Below are 19,720 nucleotides of genomic sequence, written 5' to 3'. Positions count from 1 at the left end.
GTTTACGTATGCAGGATACACCAGAGATTTTCAGGTAAACAGCTTTTCAAAATATTGCTGTGGACTTCTTGAAGATGTGAGAATGTCTTTTATATTTCAGGGCAATGCCATCTTTATATGCCAGGGTTTTATCACAATGCTTGTTATACGCTAAGTGCTCATTAAATATTAGCCAAAATAAGATAGTGAACGAAAACATCAGTCAGTAGGCTCTCCTTTGAGTAAACCTGACATTTGTATACCTTAAGCTCAGTTCACAATCCACTTTATAGAATCTCATCTATTGCAGAAAACTAGGTCTATCGGTAGCAGCTTTGAAAAAAATCGACACTTATGATTACTTTTTTGCGTGGAGTTAAAGCTATAATTTTAGAAACAAAGAAAAGTTTCCCACTTGTTAAAAGACAGGTTTCTCCTGATTTTGCATGTTTTCCCAAAGCATCCCTTATTTTGTTGAATACAAAGCCCAACTAACAGAGCCACTACCAAAGCCCACAGCTATTTAAGAGCCAGCATGGCAGATACGTGTTCCCAGAACCTTAGGAAAACACCGTGCTGAGCTCTTGTAAAATACGATCTCTGTTTTTGAAGCTTAAACTAAACGAGAGAGACCTTCAATCAATACTGAGGAAAAGACTTAGAGCACTGAGGAAGGAAAGCATCTTCACGTGATACTGTCAGCTTCCTCAATGTAGCCAAAACTGGCAACTAAAGAACACTTAAGTGACCTGGATTTTTGGTGGGTGTGTTTTGATGTTGCTTTTGCCCTTTTCTTGGTCAGCATCTCAAAACCAAGGACACTGTCTCCATGTGTCAAATTTAAGGCTGTTTCCAATGTATTAGCCCACTCTGAAATTAGAAATCCAAGCGGCTTTGTAGTTCTCTGTTTGATGAGTTTGCCCACAACGCATAAATGGAGACAGAATGATTCCGTTTGAAAAGCCAAGCTCGTCCATTCTGGAACCTAGTCCGTGACGATGAAGAGTTAACCCAGCTTCTTCAGACAGTGTTCCATTCATTCACTTCATGAAGAGCAATAATGGACCAAAATCTGTCTCGGCTGAAGAAAGAATGGCCCTACAGGACGTAAACAGACTGCCATGAATGTTCATCAGCTACATTTCTTGTTGGATTTGAGAGTGAACAGAAGTCTGAGTCATTACTCATATTACTCATTAAATTTCTATTTTCCCTATGAGTGTTCCCAAGGCCTCGCCAAGGTGTCTTTGAGAATTCTAATGCTCTGACTTCTCTTCATTTGGCCGACGTGGGGAAGTCTGCTGACCAGTGCAAAGAGAAATACGTGTATCTTTCACTGGTCCCATTTCTTCCCTCCCCCTGCTGGACCTTGGGCCCCTCCAGGCCTTCACGCTGCATCAATTCTATCCAGTCTCCTGGCCTCCTGAATCCCCCCATTACAATCCATCACAGAGTTATCCCCCTAAAGCACAGATAAGACCGGTCATCATCCTACTCAAAAAAAAACCCAAAAAATGTCAGTGGCTATCAAATAAAGTTCAGCTTTGCCTGACATGTAAGGCTATTTATAATTTGGTTCGGATCTGCCTTCTCAGCTTTATGTCACTAACTCCAGTGAACTGGATTGCTAATCGTGCTCATACTTCTGCCATCTCTCTACACTTTTAGTTATACTGATCCCTCTTCTCTAAAGAAACTGGTCATCAGTTTCCACGTGTCCTGTTGCTAACTCCAGGTTGGAAGTCATTGTTTCCCTACTTTCAATTCCCAAGGCATCATGCTGGAGTGGCTTTTAAGCTCTGATTTTATTTTTTCATATTTTGTGTTATACTTATTTCAATAAATGTATTATTTTGCTCTCCCTGCTCTCCTCAAGACTTTAAATGCTTTGAGATTGGACGATGAGTCAGACATTTCAATATTCTGTAAATCTTTAGGCACAGAGCCTGGTACATAATAGATACTTAGTGAGTATGAGTGAGTGAATGAATGAAAATGATCTCTTCCATATCACCCTATTTTCCCACTCCAGTAATATGACAGGAACACGAGCCATTTAAGCAGTTTAATTATCTAACCCAAAATATGGGCTCTGAACATCAGAGCAAGTCTAGATGCAACAGCTGAGGTGTCAAAACACATTAAAAATAATAATGCAAAAACAACCAGGTGTAAGCTAAGCTGAGCATTTTCTTCTGGCACCTCTTCCCCTACCATTCAATTGTTCTATAATTATCATATCTGCTTAAAGGTCCTACTTTCTGCTGATTCTCAACTAGATAAATACATACAGCTTTCAGAGACTGAAAATATTCCTATAAGGAATGAACTAAGCCTTTTGTTCTAACTTATTAAATGGAATACAAATGCACCTTACTTGACATAGTAATTTTTTATCAAGTATTCAGCACTGGGAAATGTTCAATCATCCGTTTGAGACCCATAATTCTGAGTGCACCAGAAAAACTGGAGTTGGTTAATAGGAGTGAGACCACTCAAATCCTGGGCATCCAGTCAGGACCTTCCATCAATGATACGTTGTTTTGCACACTGTAGGTGATACAAAGAATAAGAAGGTATGGACCCTGCCCTCCAGAAACTTTGACAAGACCACGACTGGGTTAAAAGTATCAGGACAGATAACACCAAATGCCCAGCCCTGGGATTCGTGCTTCAGCAGAAGGTTCTGACGGTATCTGGGCATGCAGTTAAGAGTCAATCATGGGCAGGCCCTGCCTGTACATGGAAGGTGCAGCTGTCAAGGGCTCTGGAGGACCAACTGTCCACCAAATTCTGTTGAATTCACATCCAATTTGTTCCTCATTTTTTCCCTTTACTGATATTCCTGCTGCTACTACTTTCTTTAGCTCAAGTTGGCATAATTTCTCACTGGATTAAATTAGTAGCCTCCCAATAATCTCCCTGCCTCCCATCCAGTTCCCTTCTAATCCAGGCTCCACATTGCTGTCTGTAGACATCTCTTTCAAAAATACAAATATCAACATGTAACTTTCCTGCCAAAAATCTTTAAGTTACTCCCCATAACCTTCAGGGTTCAGTGGAAGTATTCAACTGCCGCCATGATCTGACTGTTTCTCGAGGTGCTTCTCCCATTAACCCCAAAAGTGGCCTTAAGCTCCAGCCATCCCACACAGTTCCCCCAGGGGGCGCTGCTGTCCCCCCAGCTCGCAGGCCTTTGCGTGGGGTCTGTCCTCAGCCTGCAGTGTGGTCCCACTCAGCTGCCTGACCTGCACATCTTCCAGTGCCCTTCAAGGTTCACCTGACGCCTCTGATCGCACCATCTGGGAGTTCCACCTCCATTCCCACGCCCACTGTCACCTTCACAGGTCTCTTTTACTTGCTCACTTAAACAAGGCTCAATTCAGTGGCCAGAATCCTCTGTTCTGAAATGAAGACTTCAATGGGGATTTGGTAGGTCCATTTTCCTGTGAATAAACTGCCCAAACATGCCTGTATGAACCCAATGCATCTCTTTCTAACTCCCCTGCTCTTTTTCAGGAACCGACATGCTCTTCCCGAGCTTGGTTTCCTCCCCAAGACTGTCAAGAAATTTCGGTTCTCCCCCCATCCCCCCCACTCCCCCAAAACTATTAAAGAGACCTTGGTCAGTATGACTTTCATACTAAAGGAACTCCAGAGCTTTTTCTTAGTCCTGAAAACCATGAATGAATGATGCACCTCTGGTCAGAAAGGGCTGCTACCCTAAAAACCTGCTTGTGATTTGAGATGTAGCCCTGAACAAAGGAAGCAGGTAAAGGGTGCGTCCCCAGGAATGACAGGAGCAGGACCTGCTCTTGGACAGAGGGAAGAGCCGGTGACCCAGAATGGAAATGAACTAAGCCCTAAAATAGAGAAAAGGTGGAACATTCGGATTCACAAATAAAATGAGATGCAAACACCTGGGTGCACTTAGAATAAATCACAACTTCTTCCCATGACCTATTAAGATCTATGCAGTGTGACCTCATCTAGGTCACAATCTCACTTTTTACCCCTCTCCTCTCATTAGTTTCAGGCCCTCTGCCCACCACAGGGCCTTTGCACCTGCCAGCACCTCTGCTTGAAGGGGCAGGTGCTTCGTGTCTGGATCCTTCAGGTCACAGTTCAAAATGTCAGCTTCTCTGAGTGGTTGTCACTAACTTTCCCATTTAAAGGAACACACCTCCCATTAGCACTTGTCACAGGGTTAATGTATTTTGCTTGTTTATTTCCTACTTCTTCTCGATAGGAACCTTCTCTTCTCATTCACTGTAGAATCTCCAGCACTTTGTGCTTGGTACCAGGTAGGAGTTCAATGTTAGTGGAATGAAGTGGAAAATAAATGAAAAAATCAAAGAAGGCATCAAAGAGGAAATACACCAACACATAACAAGCTTTCTGTTTCTAAAATCTTGACCTCGAGTCACCTGATCAGAATTTCTGTTTCTATCATCTCACAGGGAGATTAGGAGCCCACGAGCAAACTGTTAACTCCAATTAATTTGCTCCCCAAAGCGTATTGGAGTGGCCATGTCTTAAGGGAAAATGGTTGTCAGATGAAGGAAGGATTGTTGAAAACTCAAATGGAGATTCTCAAGCAACCTTCACCTGGGAAAGTGTGCCCTGTCTTTGCCGATTCCCGCTGTCACATCCATCAAGTCTTGGGCAGAGGACCTCAGAGAAACTATTTTCTGTTGACCTGGTTCTCATGAGAATAGGCAGAAATCTCTATCAGATTTTTTAAATGAAATCCTTGACTTGTGTTTATTGCATACATGAATGCCTCCTGTGGATAAGATGTTTTCCACTCCAAAGTCTACAAAGGGTATGACAGCACAGTATTTGTCACATGGGTCGGGTATCCACCTGCATTCTGATTGTGGTGGTTTAAAAATGTCCACGTGTTCTCTGGTAGTCCCTCTTCAAAGGTGGAGTTGAATTCCCAACCACCCCTTGAATAGGGACTGGCATTGACTTCTAACCAACAGAAAGTGATGGAAGCGAGGCCACGTGACCTTGGAGCATCCTAAAGAGGATGGCTTTCACCTGAGGCTCTGTGGGAAGCCAGGGTCCACAGCACAAGCACCTTCAAAACTCCTGGGAGAGGCCCACGAGGAGAAAAACAAAGGCCTCCTACCAACATATGAGTGACTCACATTTTCTTTCTTCTTTTATTTGGCTTTTGAAATTGACATTCCACTCTCCCCACTCTCTCCTTGGATACAGTTACGTAAGTTTTGACAAACAAACTCATACAGCCACGAAGCCATATCAAGGTCCAGACAAGTTCCACAACCCCCCAAATGCCCTCTTACGGCCCCACTGTAGCCAACCCCTTCCCCTCACCCCCAATGACCGGAAACCACTACTCTGTTTTCCAGAATGGAATGAGCCACCTTTAGAAGTAGAACTGCAGCCCAGGCTGACATCTCAGGTGCAAAGTGATAAGAAACCTCAAGCCAGAATCACCTAGCCAAGCCACTCCCAAATTCCTCCCTGGAAACTTTGAGAGATAATAAATGTTTACCATTTTTTAAGCCACTAAGTTTTGGGGTAATTGTCACACAGCAATAGTTGCACTTGTTGCCTTTGGAAACTGTTCATTTTTTAACGTAGAGTGCCTTTCCTTCCTTGGTCTTGGAGAAGCCCCAGTGCCCAAGTCCCCTGCACAGGTACCTTAGGTGACCTGAAGGTGGAGGAGGGTCACTGAATGATATGACCAAGCTGTCTACTGCCTGCCACGTGGGCAAAGGCCAAACTAATATTAAGTGGAACCCACTATCATCTGAAAGTCCACAGCAGAAATAATTCAAAAAGTGAATCTCTCTCACTCCAGCGTTCTGCCTGTTTTGAGGAAAGTCTGCTCATTCTCACTCACATACCACTTTTATGATTTGAAGTCCTAGGTAAGCTTCCTGCAACCCCTGGAAATGATTCCCCATTCCCTCCAATAAAGGCAGAAGCTGCATTACAGAGGGAGTCATCAATTCTAGCAGCCTCTCTAGAAACAGCTTTCTCTTCACAGAATTTTGCTTCTCAATCCCAGGCCCCTGGGAAAAGTGACTATGATTTCTTTGCCTTTTCTAGATTCTCTCTAACTGAGATGGAGTCATGAAGGTGGGGAAAACTCTATTATTAAAGTATAGGATGTACCCTGTAAATCATTCATTCCCAGAAAGCTAAGAGTTGAACTGTGTCCATTCTATACTTGAATTCAAAGAGAGTTTTATACTAAAATATATGTAAGTTCCCAAACTTAACTGTTTTGAAACAAAAGAGTTAATCATCAGAGTTCTAGTTAGTCAATGAGGAGTCACTGGAAATGGATGCACCTCCAATCAGGAGCCATAACTTAGAAGGGGACAGTTACCCCACTTCTCTGGGCCCCAGAACCCTGCTCTGTAAAAACAAGGGGCATAATTCATGATGTTTGATGTCCTTTCCAGCACTGTCTGCATCTGATGCTCAGAAACATTATGAAATTTTCAAATGGATTCTTTTGCTCTGTTTTCGTTTCCTCCGAAACAATGAAATAACTGTGCATTTTCTCATCCTACCACTTTTAAAAGACTAAATAATAAAGGTCTGCAAAATGAATATTCTATTTTCACTGAGCTCTAAATTCATAATTTATACTCTCCCTGTTTCTAAATAAGAAATTTCCTTATATCTGTGTTTTATGCTAGCAAGAAGAAATTAAACTACAAAGAAAACCTCTAAAGCACTTTCTCTCCATTGGATTTTATAATTCTATAATTCAATAACTTCCTTTGTTTTCTACATTGGACTCCATGTTCAGAAAGAGGTGGCCGTTTCTCTTATTAAGCTAAATCTTGGAAGTAGAGACAGATGTCATCTATTTTCTGGAACAAATATCACTAAACTTGAGTCAGGAACCAGGTTATTCATATTAATAACTATTTAGGCCAATCCCATTTAAAATCCCTTGTTAATCTACAAGAATAATTTCCTTTTTAAAAATTTGATTTGCCACTTGAAGCAAAGGAAGGCCAGAAAGCTAATACGGTTCTGTAGAGTTTCCAATGACTAAATAGTGTGGATACCAAAAAAATACAAAAGGTACAAGGTTTTTTGGTGCTATTAAATTATATACAAATAATAGGTAGAAAGTTATGTGTAGGTCACCGGAATCAAGGTCAATGTATAAAAATTAATTGTATTTTCTATATGTCAGTAAAAATCACATAAAAATGAAATTTCAAAAAATATAATTTATAATAGTGTTAAAGAGCAAAAAGTACTCAAGGATACATTCAACTAATAATGTGTAAAATCTTTACACTGAAAACTACGTAATAGTGCTGATAGAACTTAAAGAAACAAGTAAATAGGGAGATATATGATGAAAATAGGGAGATATATGATGTTCATGGATTGTAAGATTCAATATCATGAGTCATTTAAATAAATCTCCCCAAATTGATCTATAGATTAAATGAAGTCCCATTCAGTATTCCACCAAACTTTCTACGTAGAGACTGAAAAACTGATTCTAAAATTTATATAGAAATGTGAAGGATTTAGAACAGCCAAATAATCTTGAGAGAAAAGAACAAAGCTGGAGAACTTGCACTACCTAATATCAAAACTTCTCTAATGCTATAAATAAATACAGTGTGGTGCTGGCATAAAGATAGACAAATAAATCAATGGAACACAATAGGTTGTATAGAAATAGACTCACACACAATCAATAGATTTTCAAAAGAGGTGCCAAGATAATCCAATGAGGAAAAAAAAATAATTTCAACAAATTTGCTGCAACAACTGGGTAAATATCTAAAAACAAAATGAATTTCAACCCCTTCCTCACACCATACACAAAAATTAATTTGAGATACATCATAATCCTAGATATAAAAGCTAAAATTATGAAACCTGTAGAAGAAAATATACAAGATTATCTTTGATCATGAGTGTAGGCAAAGATTTTTTAGATGGGACACAAAAAGCAATGATTATAAAAGAAAATAAAGAGAAATTATACTTTCATAATTCAATAGTGTCTGCTTACCAGACATTATTTAAGAAAATGAAGAGCCAAGTCATAGTCTAGGAGAAAATATTCACAATGGGTATACCTGACAAAGGATTTGTATCTACAATATATGAAAACCTTCCACCTATTACTCAACAATAAGGTATGGTACTGGCACAAAAACAGAAATATAGATCAATGGAACAGGATAGAAAGCCCAGAGATAAACCCATGCACATATGGTCACCTTATCTTTGATAAAGGAGGCAAGAGTATACAATGGAGAAAAGACAGCCTCTTCAATAAGAGGTGCTGGGAAAACTGGACAGCTACATGTAAAAGAATGAAATTAGAACACTTCCTAACACCATACACAAAAATCAACTCAAAATGGATTAAAGACCTAAATGTAAGGCCAGACACTATCAAACTCTTCGAGGAAAACATAGGCAGAACACTCTATGACATAAATCACAGCAAGATCCTTTTTGACCCACCTCCTAGAGTAATGGAAATAAAAACAAAAATAAACAAATGGGACCTAATGAAACTTAAAAGCTTTTGCACAGCAAAGGAAACCATAAACAAGACGAAAAGACAGCCCTCAGAATGGGAGAAAATATTTGCAAATGAAGCAACTGACAAAGGATTAATCTCCAAAATATACAAGCAGCTCATGCAGCTCAATATCAAAAACACAAACAACCCAATCCAAAAATGGGCAGAAGACCTAAATAAGACATTTCTCCAAAGAAGATATACAGATTGCCAACAAGCACACGAAAGGATGCTCAACATCACTAATCATTAGAGAAATGCAAATCAAAACTACGATGAGGTATCACCTCACACGGGTCAGAATGGCCATCATCAAAAAATCTACAGACAATAAATGCTGGAGAGGGTGTGGAGAAAAAGGAACCCTCTTGCACTGTTGGTGGGAATGTAAACTGATACAGCCACTGTGCAGAACAGTATAGAGGGTCCTTAAAAAACTAAAAATAGAACTACCATATAACCCAGCAATCCCACTACTGGGCATATACCCTGAGAAAACCATAATTCAAAAAGAGTCATGTACCACAATGTTCATTGCAGCTCTATTTACAATAGCCAGGACATGGAAGCAACGTAAGTGTCCATCGACAGATGAATGGATAAAGAAGAAGTGGCACATATATACAATGGAATACTACTCAGCCATAAAAAGAAATGAAATTGAGTTATTTGTAGTGAGGTGGATGGACCTAGAGTCTGTCATACAGAGTGAAGTAAGACAGAAAGCAAAAAACAAATACCGTATGCTAACACATACATATGGAATCTAAAAAAAAAAAAAGAAATGGTTCTGAAAAACCTAGGGGCAGGACAGGAATAAAGATGCAGTTGTAGAGAACGGACTTGAGGATACTGGGAGGGGGAAGGGTAAGCTGGGACGAAGTGAGAGAGTGGCGTGGACATATATACACTACCAAATGTAAAATAGATAGCTAGTGGGAAGCAGCCACACAGCACAGGGAGATCAGCTCGGTGCTTTGTGACCACCTAGAGGGGTGGGATAGGGAGGGTGGGAGGGAGACGCAAGAGGGAGGAGATATGGGGATATATGTATACATATAGCTGATTCACTTTGTTATAAAGCAGAAACTAACACACCATTGTAAAGCAATTATACTCCAATAAAGATGTTAAAAAAAATTAAATAAAGAATGAGGCAGACAGCCAATTTTTTTAAATAGGCAAAAGAAATGAACAGACATGTCACAAAGGAAGACATACAAATGACCAACATTTTAAAGTGTTTGACATAATTAGTCAACATGGAAACACAAATTAAAGCCATAATGAAATACTCTCCTACACCCACTAGAATGACTAATATTTGAAAGACTGATAAAAACAAATGTTGGTGAGGATATGGAATTCATATATGTTGCTTTAGGGTGTGTAAAATAATGCAGCTACTTTGGAAAACATTTTGGCAGTTTCTTCTTCAGTTAAAAATACACCCAACTTATGACCCAGCAATTCTACTCTGAGGTATTTAACAAGAGAAGTAAAAACATCTGTCAACAACAACAACAAAAAGGATGTTCATGAAAGCCTTATTCAAAATAGCACCAAAAAAGTCAAGAGCAGAATGGATAGACATATTGTGGGATTTCTGTCTAGAAGCAAACCACTCAGTGATAAAGAGCAATCAAGGAAGGGGCTACTCTGCTTTTTATACAACAAATGGATACATTTCAAAAACAATATGAGAAGCTAGACACAGAAAAATACATACTCTCTGTGCCAACTGTATGAAATTTTAGAGCAGGCAAAACTAAATTTTGGTGAAAAAAATAAGAAAAGTGGTTCCCTGGAATGGGAAGTTAGGATTGACTGGGATGGGGCAAGTGGGAATGACATCATGATGGAAAAGTTACGGATCTTGGTAGGAGTGTGGGTTACACAGGAGTTTGCATCGTCAAAACTCAGTGAACTATATAACACTTCATATCTCTGCCTTTCACAATATATAAAATATACATCGTCTTTTTAAAGTAGAAGAAAAAATCATAAATAATTTCTTGTAAAAATTATTCAATCAGGATCCCTTTAGAAATGAAAAGGATTGCCATGTTAAAAAATGCAGGATTTTAGGTGATTTTTAAATTCTGCTTTCTCTGTTTATTCATTCATTCAGCAATTTTATTGAGTACCTACTCTGTGCCTGTCACTGTTCTAGGTGTTTTTGAACACATCAATGGGCAAAGCAGACACAGATTCCTGCTTTCAAGTTGCTAACAGTCTGTAGGGAGAAATCAGGAAAACCATAATAAGCTGGTAAATGATGTAGAGTTTAAAAAACTGAGAAGTGCTGGGACTTCCCTGGTGGTCCAGTGGTTAAGACTCCACACTTCCACTGCAGGGGGCACAGGTTCGATCCCTGGTCGGGGAAGTAAGATCCCATGTGCCACACAGCCAAAAAAATAAAATAAAATAAAATAATTAAAAACTGAGAAGTGCTAAGAAAGAGAGGAAGCCTGTGACACTGCCATCCTCCAGCTGCTTGACACCAGTTTTTTAAAAGTTATGGATATGCCTGTGTTTACTGGTTAGCATTTTTGCCTTTATTAATTGATTGATCATGCACTAGAAGCGTTCCAGAAATAGGAGACTGTGTGTGTGTGTGTGTGTGTGTGTGTGCGCGTGTGTGTGTGTGTGCGCGTGCGTGTGTTTTAAAACATGCTAGGTTATCACCATTGCTTTATTCCCTAAACTTTTGCAATATTTAATGCCTGAATACATATACATCAAGATGTCACCTGGGGTGGGTGTAAAGGTCGGTTTCAAGGACGCTGCGTTCAATGCTAATCGCATTTGCTACTGAGTCAGAATCACATTGAGTTATCAAGTCCAAGAGCAGCCTTTTTTGCCTTCGGGATAAAAGACAAAGCACTCAAATGTTACAGAATTCAGACGCTCAAGTCATTAAAGACGAGGTTGTACATAAAAGATGCAGCACCGATAATTCAAAACAGACAAGAAGAATGTGCTCTAGGAATAATTCTTCTACAAGTCATAATATCTGGCACAAAACATAAATAAAGCCCTACTTTCCTCCTTCAGTGCCTGCCGTGAAGGAGTCGCGGAGCAGACTTGTTATCTGCCAGGAACGGCGAGTCATGGGGAGGCCTTCAGCTAAAAAATACTCCTCCTGTATTTTTAACAAGACCGAGACTGTGAACACAAGAAATTCCCCAGCAGACCGCAATAGTACCAACAATTCAAAAGTATTTGCAACGTGATTATCCAACATACTGAAATATGAAGCTCCACGTTGTTTCTCTATAGCTAGAAAACCTACACAAAAATAGTGTTTTTGCTCTTTGCTCCACCTGCTGTTTTTAAGCATTATCTTGGAAACATCAGTCTCTCATCAAGCTCCATAGATCTCCTAATGGACCTGCAGTCTTAAATCTATGCTGTATGATAGGATTCTTCCATGATAATCTGTTCATTCGCCAGCGACAGCTTATGTTTTCCTCTCTTTTCCCTAAACATATATGATTCTGCTCACATGGGATGCCTTCTCACCTGCTCAAAGACCACCCACATTTCTAGTTCCAACTCCAGTCCTTTTCTTTGGTGAAGTCTTCCCCAACCAACGTAATCAGAAGTGACCTGTCCCTCCTCTCAGGTCACACAGCAAGAACTTCTGTCCCATTTATTTGGTCTAGAATTATACCAGGTTATTTTCCCTTGGAGGCTCATAGCCTGGTAAGGGTAATAAGAATTGCAGGCTCTACATACCGAACCCAGCTCAAACCCAGGTTGCGTTCTCAGAACTGACTTGTAAATTTTGTTATTACAGCTATTATGATGGATGATCTCCTGGCCAACTCCTAAAAGTATATCTAAACCATAAGATATCTGAGGTATAGTAGAGCACCCTTTGCAGAATTATTTTTCTGAGAAAATGCATTTCTACTTCTACACTGCCAACATCAGTTGATCAAAACTGTCTAGGTGATCAAAAAATGCTTAAACGGTTGTTGACGATGAAATATTCTATTAGGTTCCACAGAATGGTATGTGGCTTCCTCAGGAATCCATAGGACTGACCCTCACCCTATGACTTCCAAATCTCCACTCAGCAACTTCTGTAAAATCTCACATGAACTTCAAATGCTCCATGGTTTCCATCAACCGAGAAAATACGTATCAGATGGGGGATGGGGGCAGCCAGGTATTGATTCTATAGTGGTCCACAGCACTGTCTTACCTCAGCTTCCTAGATATGCCCATGAAAAGGCCTTGGGCTTAATTTAATCCATGAAATGGAGCCAATGTGTTGCTCTGTTTTGGCTGAATTCATAAAAGCACAAAAGTTTAAAATTAAGATAACACCATTTGGCCTTTTTTGCATCTGCTCTTGTACTGCTCATGTACAAAAGCATTCATTCCAGAAGGTGTTTAAAGATAAAGCAGAAGGAAACACTCTAGTTCATGAATGGGTGGTTTTGATCTGAAACATAGTCAATAAATATACGGCAATCACAAAATACTTTGAAAGAAAGGAGATGGCAAAAATTACTTCTCTGTTCATTTCCTTTTCCTTCTATTCCTTTTGGAGGATCCTAGAATTGTCCTTAGTAAGCAAAGCAATAGGAAGAATCATCCCAGTTTATGAAAACACAGTCCTTTCTCTGAAAGCCCAGCTCTGTGGCAGAAATCAGAAGAATTTCTCTTACCTCTTAATTCCCCCGTATCCAGAGTTGTCCCAAGCTGTTCTAACAAAGCAACTCTTGCTGCATTCTTTTTGTGTTTCTTGCCATCATAATGCTGCTGGGCCATCAGAGGATTGTTAAACCAGGCTGCACAGAGCCCACAGTATCTGTCTGAATCTCTTCTTTGATAGGGAGATGAGACCACTGGAGCAGAGTCCACCCTCGGAGGTTTAAGTGAGCTCAGAGGCGTTGCTGGGGAGAAAAACAACCAGAGAGAACCACAAGCCACATTAGTCCCTTCCTGAGTGAACGTGTCCTCAGCAGCTGAAGATGAAAGGGTCTCCCGTTGATTCTAGAGCTCAAAAATCCAAGAGTTTACTGAGATTGGGAAAAATGATCTTTGCCAGCCTTTGTTTTTGAAGTTGGGCTACAATTAAAAATTCCTAACTTATTGCGATCAAAGTTTGCAATTTGTTATGGTTCCATCTGAGAGGTCAGGAGGCCATCCTTTAGGAGGAAAGAAAGGTTTTTAAAAATAAAATCTCGGAGGTAAGGGAGTGATTTATTAATCAAAGCCAAACCTTGAAGTAAACATTGAACAATCACGACTCGAAAGATTCTGAATGAATTAATTAAACATCTGTGTGCTATAGATGGAAATAACTAGTAAGTAAAGGATTTGCCAAAGTGATTGATAGAAGCAGATCTGTCAGTTGCATGGATTGTACCAATTGACGAAATCATGCTAATTTTATTGTCAGTTATTTCTGTTTATTGTGAGAGGTTATTTTCAACCCATACCTGCTAAAATTGGCATTGAAAATACAATATTTTTTTAAAAGACCAAAAGACAAACACTATAGAGCAGATGTTGCTTATCTAAATGAAAAAGACATACTATCACTATTTTGAGATTGCACAGCCTCAGCTATTAACACATTCCATTGTGAGCTTACAGTTATTTTGGGTCCAGGAAAAAAAAAGAGAATCTAACTTGGAAGAGTTTACTAACAGAAAACAAAAATAACTTTTTTAATGCATTACAACATACAAGTTGCTTTCATCTTTTCAATAACTATGAGTTGGATTACTATCCTGTTTCTCAGATGATGGACTTCAGAGATGCCAAAGTTTTACTGAAGGTAAGGTAACTAGTTACGGTAAAGGCAGGACTCCAAGCAAATCCTTAATTTCCAAGACCAATATTCCTTTCAATACCCCTAAGAACTCTTTTCATACTTCTTAATAGGCAAAGGGATTTTTTTCTAGACCTCAGTTATCTTTGTATTTTATACGGGACATAATTTAATTTTAGAAAAAAATTCTGCTCCAAATCTTTTGGAGAAGAAAACAAATTTAAATTCTCACATGGCCCGTTAGTCATCATGCAATATAGCAATGCCTTCTGTTTTTTCTTTGCCTCTGTGGTGTGGAATGCAGCTGGCAAGACTATGAAAATTAGGGTTATTCCAAGGAAAAGCTGAGATCTGGAACCTCAATAACAAATTAATGAACCATCTGATCAACTCACTAAGCTTTCAAATCACTTTTATGTGGATTTTATTTTTAGATTAAATAACTGATATACCCACAGCCAACACAATACTCCATGGTGAAAAGCTGAAAGCCTTCCCACTAAAATCTGGAGCAAGACAAGGATGCCCACTCTCACTGCTTCCATTTAATATGGTATTGGAAGTCCTAGACACAGCAATTAGACAAGAAAAAGAAATAGAAGGTATCCAAATTGTAAGGGAAGAGGTAAAACTGTCACTATTTGCAGATGACATGATACTCTATATAGAGAACCCTAAAGTTTCCACCCCAAAACTATTAGAACTAATAAATGAATTCAGCAAGGTTGCAGGATACAAAATTAATATACAGAAATCTGTTGCATTTCTGTACACCAATAATGAAATATCAAAAAGAAAAGTAAAAAAAAAAAAAAATTAAAATCACATCAAAAAAATACTTGGGAATAAACTTAACCAAGGAAGTGAAAGACCAATATGCTGAAAACAATAAGACATTAATGAAGGAAGTCGAAGATGATTTAAAGAAATGGAAAGATATCCCATGTTTTTGGCTTAGAAGAGTCAATATTATTAAAATGGCCATATTGCTGAAAACAATCTACAGATTTAATGCAATCTCTATCAAAATACCCAGGACATTTCTCGCTGAACTTGAGCAAATAATCGTAAAATTTATATGGAAGCACAAAAGACCCCAAATTGCCAAAGCAATTCTGAGAAAAAAGAACAAAGCTGGAGGTATAACCCTCCCAGACTTCAGACTACACTACAAAGCTACAGTAATCAAAACTGCACGGTATTAGAACAAAAACAGACATGAAGATCAGTGGAACAGAATAGAGAGACCAGAAATAAACCCACACACTTACGGCCAATTAATCTATGACAGAGAAGGCAAGAATATACAATGGAGAAAAGACAGTCTCTTCAGCACGTAGTTTGGGAAAGCTGGACAGCTACATGTAAAACAATGAAAATTAGAATATTCACTCACACCATATGTAAAAATGCACTCAAAATGGTTTAAAGGCCTAAATGTAAGACATGAAACCAAACAACTCCTAGAAGAGAACATAGATGAAACACTCTTTGACATAAGTTGTAGCAATATTTTCTTGGATCAGTCTCCCAAAGCAGAAGAAATAAAAGCAAAAATAAACAAAGGGTACCTAATTAAAAGTTTTGCACTGCAAAGGAAACCATCAACAAAATGAAAAGACAACCTATGGGATGGGAGAAAATATTTGCAAATGATGCGACCAATAAGAAGTGATTATCTGAAATATACAAACAGCTGATACAACTCAATATCAAAAAAAAAAAAAAAGCCCAATCAAAAAATGGGCAGAAGACTTAAATAGACATTTTAGAGAAGACATACAGATGGCCAACAGGCACATGAAAAGATGCTCAACGTCACTGATTATTAGAGAAATGCAAATCAAAACCAGAATGAGGTATCACCTCACACCTGCCAGAATGGCCATCATCAACAAATGTTGGAGAAAAGGGAAGCTCGTACCCTGTTGGTGGAATGTAAATTTGTGTAGCTACTATGGAAAACATATGGAGTTCCTTAAAAAACTAAAAATAGAGCTGCTATATGATCCAGCAATTCCACTCTGGGTGTATATCCAGAAAAAACAAAAATCACTACATCAAATAGATACATGCACCCCTGTGTTCACAGCAGCATTATTTACATGAACACAACTCAATATATATATATATACACACACACACACACACATATAAACACACACATCGCCATGTGATGATAAAACTAAAACTGGGGCTGTACCATCCTGGCAGCCACCCAGAATCATTCTGCTATGACTTAGAAATGCTAATAAAAGCTACAAATATGCAGTTGACCTGTAATGTGAAAGGACTTCTATTTACTTTTCTGAAGGAAATTGAATCTTTCTTCCAAAGTTTCCTGCATCTTTATCAATTTCTGAGGATTTATAGCCATCTATTGTTTTTGATAGAAATGGAAAACATATAAAATATTTGCAGTCTGAATGAATGTTGACTCTTGAAGCATAATTTACCTTTCTCTAAACTGGGCCCTAAAAAACATTTCAGAGTTGATTTCATCAACTGATACCTTATACATCATATTCTGGCAGGAGCAATACACTATAGAACATTCATCAGATAAGATAATCTTATCTTGCACATAAGAAAGTAGTTTGATGCTGCATTTGCATGGTAGCTTTTCCTCTTTAATAATCCTACTATCCTGGTGCAGCACCAAAGTTTAATTTTTCTTATGCTTTTGTTTCCAACTGTCTTCAGTTGAAAATATAAAACCCAGTTTATATTTCCTATAAAGGCAAACAAAGGTAGTAGTATAAAGGGAATGGAAATAGCTTTGAATCAAAATTGAAAATCAAGGTTGGGTTGGACCCTACCACCCCTGAACTGTGTGACCTTTGGCAAATCTCTGATGCCTCTGGTTTCCACAAGGTTATCTTTATACATTTCAGAGAGTACAAATTATGCATCTCATTCTGGAAACTTTACTTTCAAACAGGAAACCATTTACTCTGATTCACTGAATATAGCATCCAAACCCTCACTGCAGCTATTGACAGGGTACCAACGATCCCAGTGTGCCTGGGACCAAGAGGGTTCCCGGGACATGAGATTTTCAGTGTTAAAACAGGGAAAGTTCTGGGCAAACTGGGATGAGTTGGTCACCCTAACCTCTGGGATCAGACCTGATTTAACATCCCACTGGAGAAAAGAATTAGGAAAAAGTTTGGAAATAACTATTCAGGAGACCAGAGCAGGTTCTCTTTCAACCAAGCAGACAGGATCCACTGATAGATCTCAAAGGTTTACTTGTTAGGGCACCAAGTGGGTGTCCTTTGCCAGAGAAGGGGGTACCACAACCTCCGGGAAATGGTGTTCTCACTTGCCTGTCTGCTTTCCAGTCCACAGTTACAGGGCGCCCTTCAACTCTCACACCTCCACAAGTGAGACTTGCAATAGCATCTTCCGTCTCCTACACTTTCTCTCTCTCTCTCTCTCCTTTCTTCTTTGTTCCTCCTTTTCTCTCCCCCTCTTTCATTCATTCTTACAAAGGATCTGGGGGCTTTCAAAATAATCCCATAAATGGACTCATTTTAAAATGAGTGGTTTTCTACTAATTCAAAAAGATACATGTATCCCAATGTTCATAGCAGCATTATTTACAGTTGGCAAGATATGGAAGCAACCTAAGTGTCCATCAGCAGATGAACAGATAAAGAAGATGTGGTATACATACATATATACATGTATATATGTGTGTGTGTATATATATGTATACACACACACACACACACACACACACACACACACAGTGGAATACTACTCAGCCATCAAAAAAGAACAGAATTTTGTCATTTGCAGCAACATGGATAGACTTGGAAGGCATTATACTAGGTGAAATAAGTCAGACAGAGAAAGACAAATACCGTATGATATCACTTATATGTGGAATCTAAAAAATAAAACAAACTAGTTAATATAACAAAAAAGAAGCAGACTCACAGATACAGAGAGCAAACTAGTGGTTCCCAGTGGGGAGGGGGGAGGTGCATTATGGGGGGGGAGGGTGTGGAAGTCACAAACTATTGGATGTAAGAAATGCTCAAGCATGTATTATACAACACGGGGAAAACAGCCAATATTTAGGAATAACTAAATGGAAACTAACCTTTAAAAATTGTATAAAAATAAAACATTAAAAAAATAAAAGTCCATAATACATTCAAAAAAAAGCATGTGTTTTTCTCACCTAAGGGTTCTTATCTACATTACTAATTCTTCCAAGTTTTGTGATATCATGCAGTTTATTCTATTACATCTGTTCCATGTATTTTTTTAAAATTTGAGTTGCCCCCAAATTCAGTTTGACCAATGGGGCAGCTTGAAGCTCAGGGAGATAAATCAACCAGCATAGGGCCCCTAATTAATAAACAGCAAAGGAAATAGCAAAGACCAGACCTTCTGACTTGAGGCCCAGCACCATATTTCAATGTCAGCTAGTTCCCAGTGATGCCAAGGGAGCAACAGGCCAAACAAACAAGCAAATTAACCACAGAGTCAGGACACACTTCCTAGGTTTCAGCATCTGTTCTCAGTAGGGATTCTTTGGAAATATGCATGTTCTCTAAAATAATTTTTCTGATTTCCAGTCCCTATGATAAACTGCCTTTCTGTTTTTTTCTTCCTATCCTAAATCAAATTAAAGACAGGAGGAATTGTTCAGCAAGTATCACTGTTTTTTGCAAATGCAGTTGACACTTCAATGTGACTAGACCATTCAGTGCCTGGCTGAGGAGCGGCTGTCACTACACATTGACTCAGCTCAGCCTCCAAACAGTCGAGCCTCTTCTGCAGGTAAATGCCTCAACTGTGCAAACGGTGCAAAGTTAGAGCTCAAAACGTACACTTCCTCTGTACTTCTCACAGAGGAGAGTGCCTCTTGTGTAGATGATAAACGCTCAATGAACGTGTGATGAATAAATGAGAAAAGAGCTAGTAAATTTCAGTTAATATCAACTCAGGGGATTTTCATGTTTTAATAAATGGCTTGTGATAGCTGAATTTAAAATCTTTGATGGTGTGATTAAACTTACTTCATAGGATTAAAAACAAGTTAGATGTTCACAAGTGGGGATGAATTAAATAAACTGTGGATCTCTATACTCTGAAATTTAGTGACCTGGAGAAACATTCAGGATATAATATAAATTAAAAGATGGAGGTTACATGTGGGATGTAAACCAAATTACTTATTAAATTATACACATAGACATATAAAACTATATATGAAGGCTAGAAGACTATAAATAAAAATCTTAGCAGTGGTTATTTTTAAGTTGTGGATGATGAGTGATGTGGTTTGTACTCATACAACCCTTGATGCAGGGGAAAAACATTTTTATTTTTCATCTTACATAGAGGTCACATTTCATGCGAACTTCTTTTAG

General features: G+C 38.8%; 1 protein-coding gene across 1 annotated transcript in view; it reads right to left on the bottom strand.

Annotated features, from left to right (window-relative positions):
- The window catches only part of ZMAT4 (zinc finger matrin-type 4), a 262,765-nt gene that overhangs the window by 108,683 nt on the left and 134,362 nt on the right, over nt 1-19,720 (bottom strand). The window contains exon 4 of the mRNA XM_068532192.1: nt 13,219-13,446. Within this exon, the coding sequence (XP_068388293.1) occupies nt 13,219-13,446 (228 nt within the window). The remainder of the gene's footprint in view (nt 1-13,218; nt 13,447-19,720) is intronic.

This window comes from Eschrichtius robustus, chromosome 21 (genome assembly GCF_028021215.1).
Source record: "Eschrichtius robustus isolate mEscRob2 chromosome 21, mEscRob2.pri, whole genome shotgun sequence".
NCBI classification, from domain to species: domain Eukaryota; kingdom Metazoa; phylum Chordata; class Mammalia; order Artiodactyla; family Eschrichtiidae; genus Eschrichtius; species Eschrichtius robustus.
This window is presented reverse-complemented; position numbering and strand designations above follow the sequence as displayed.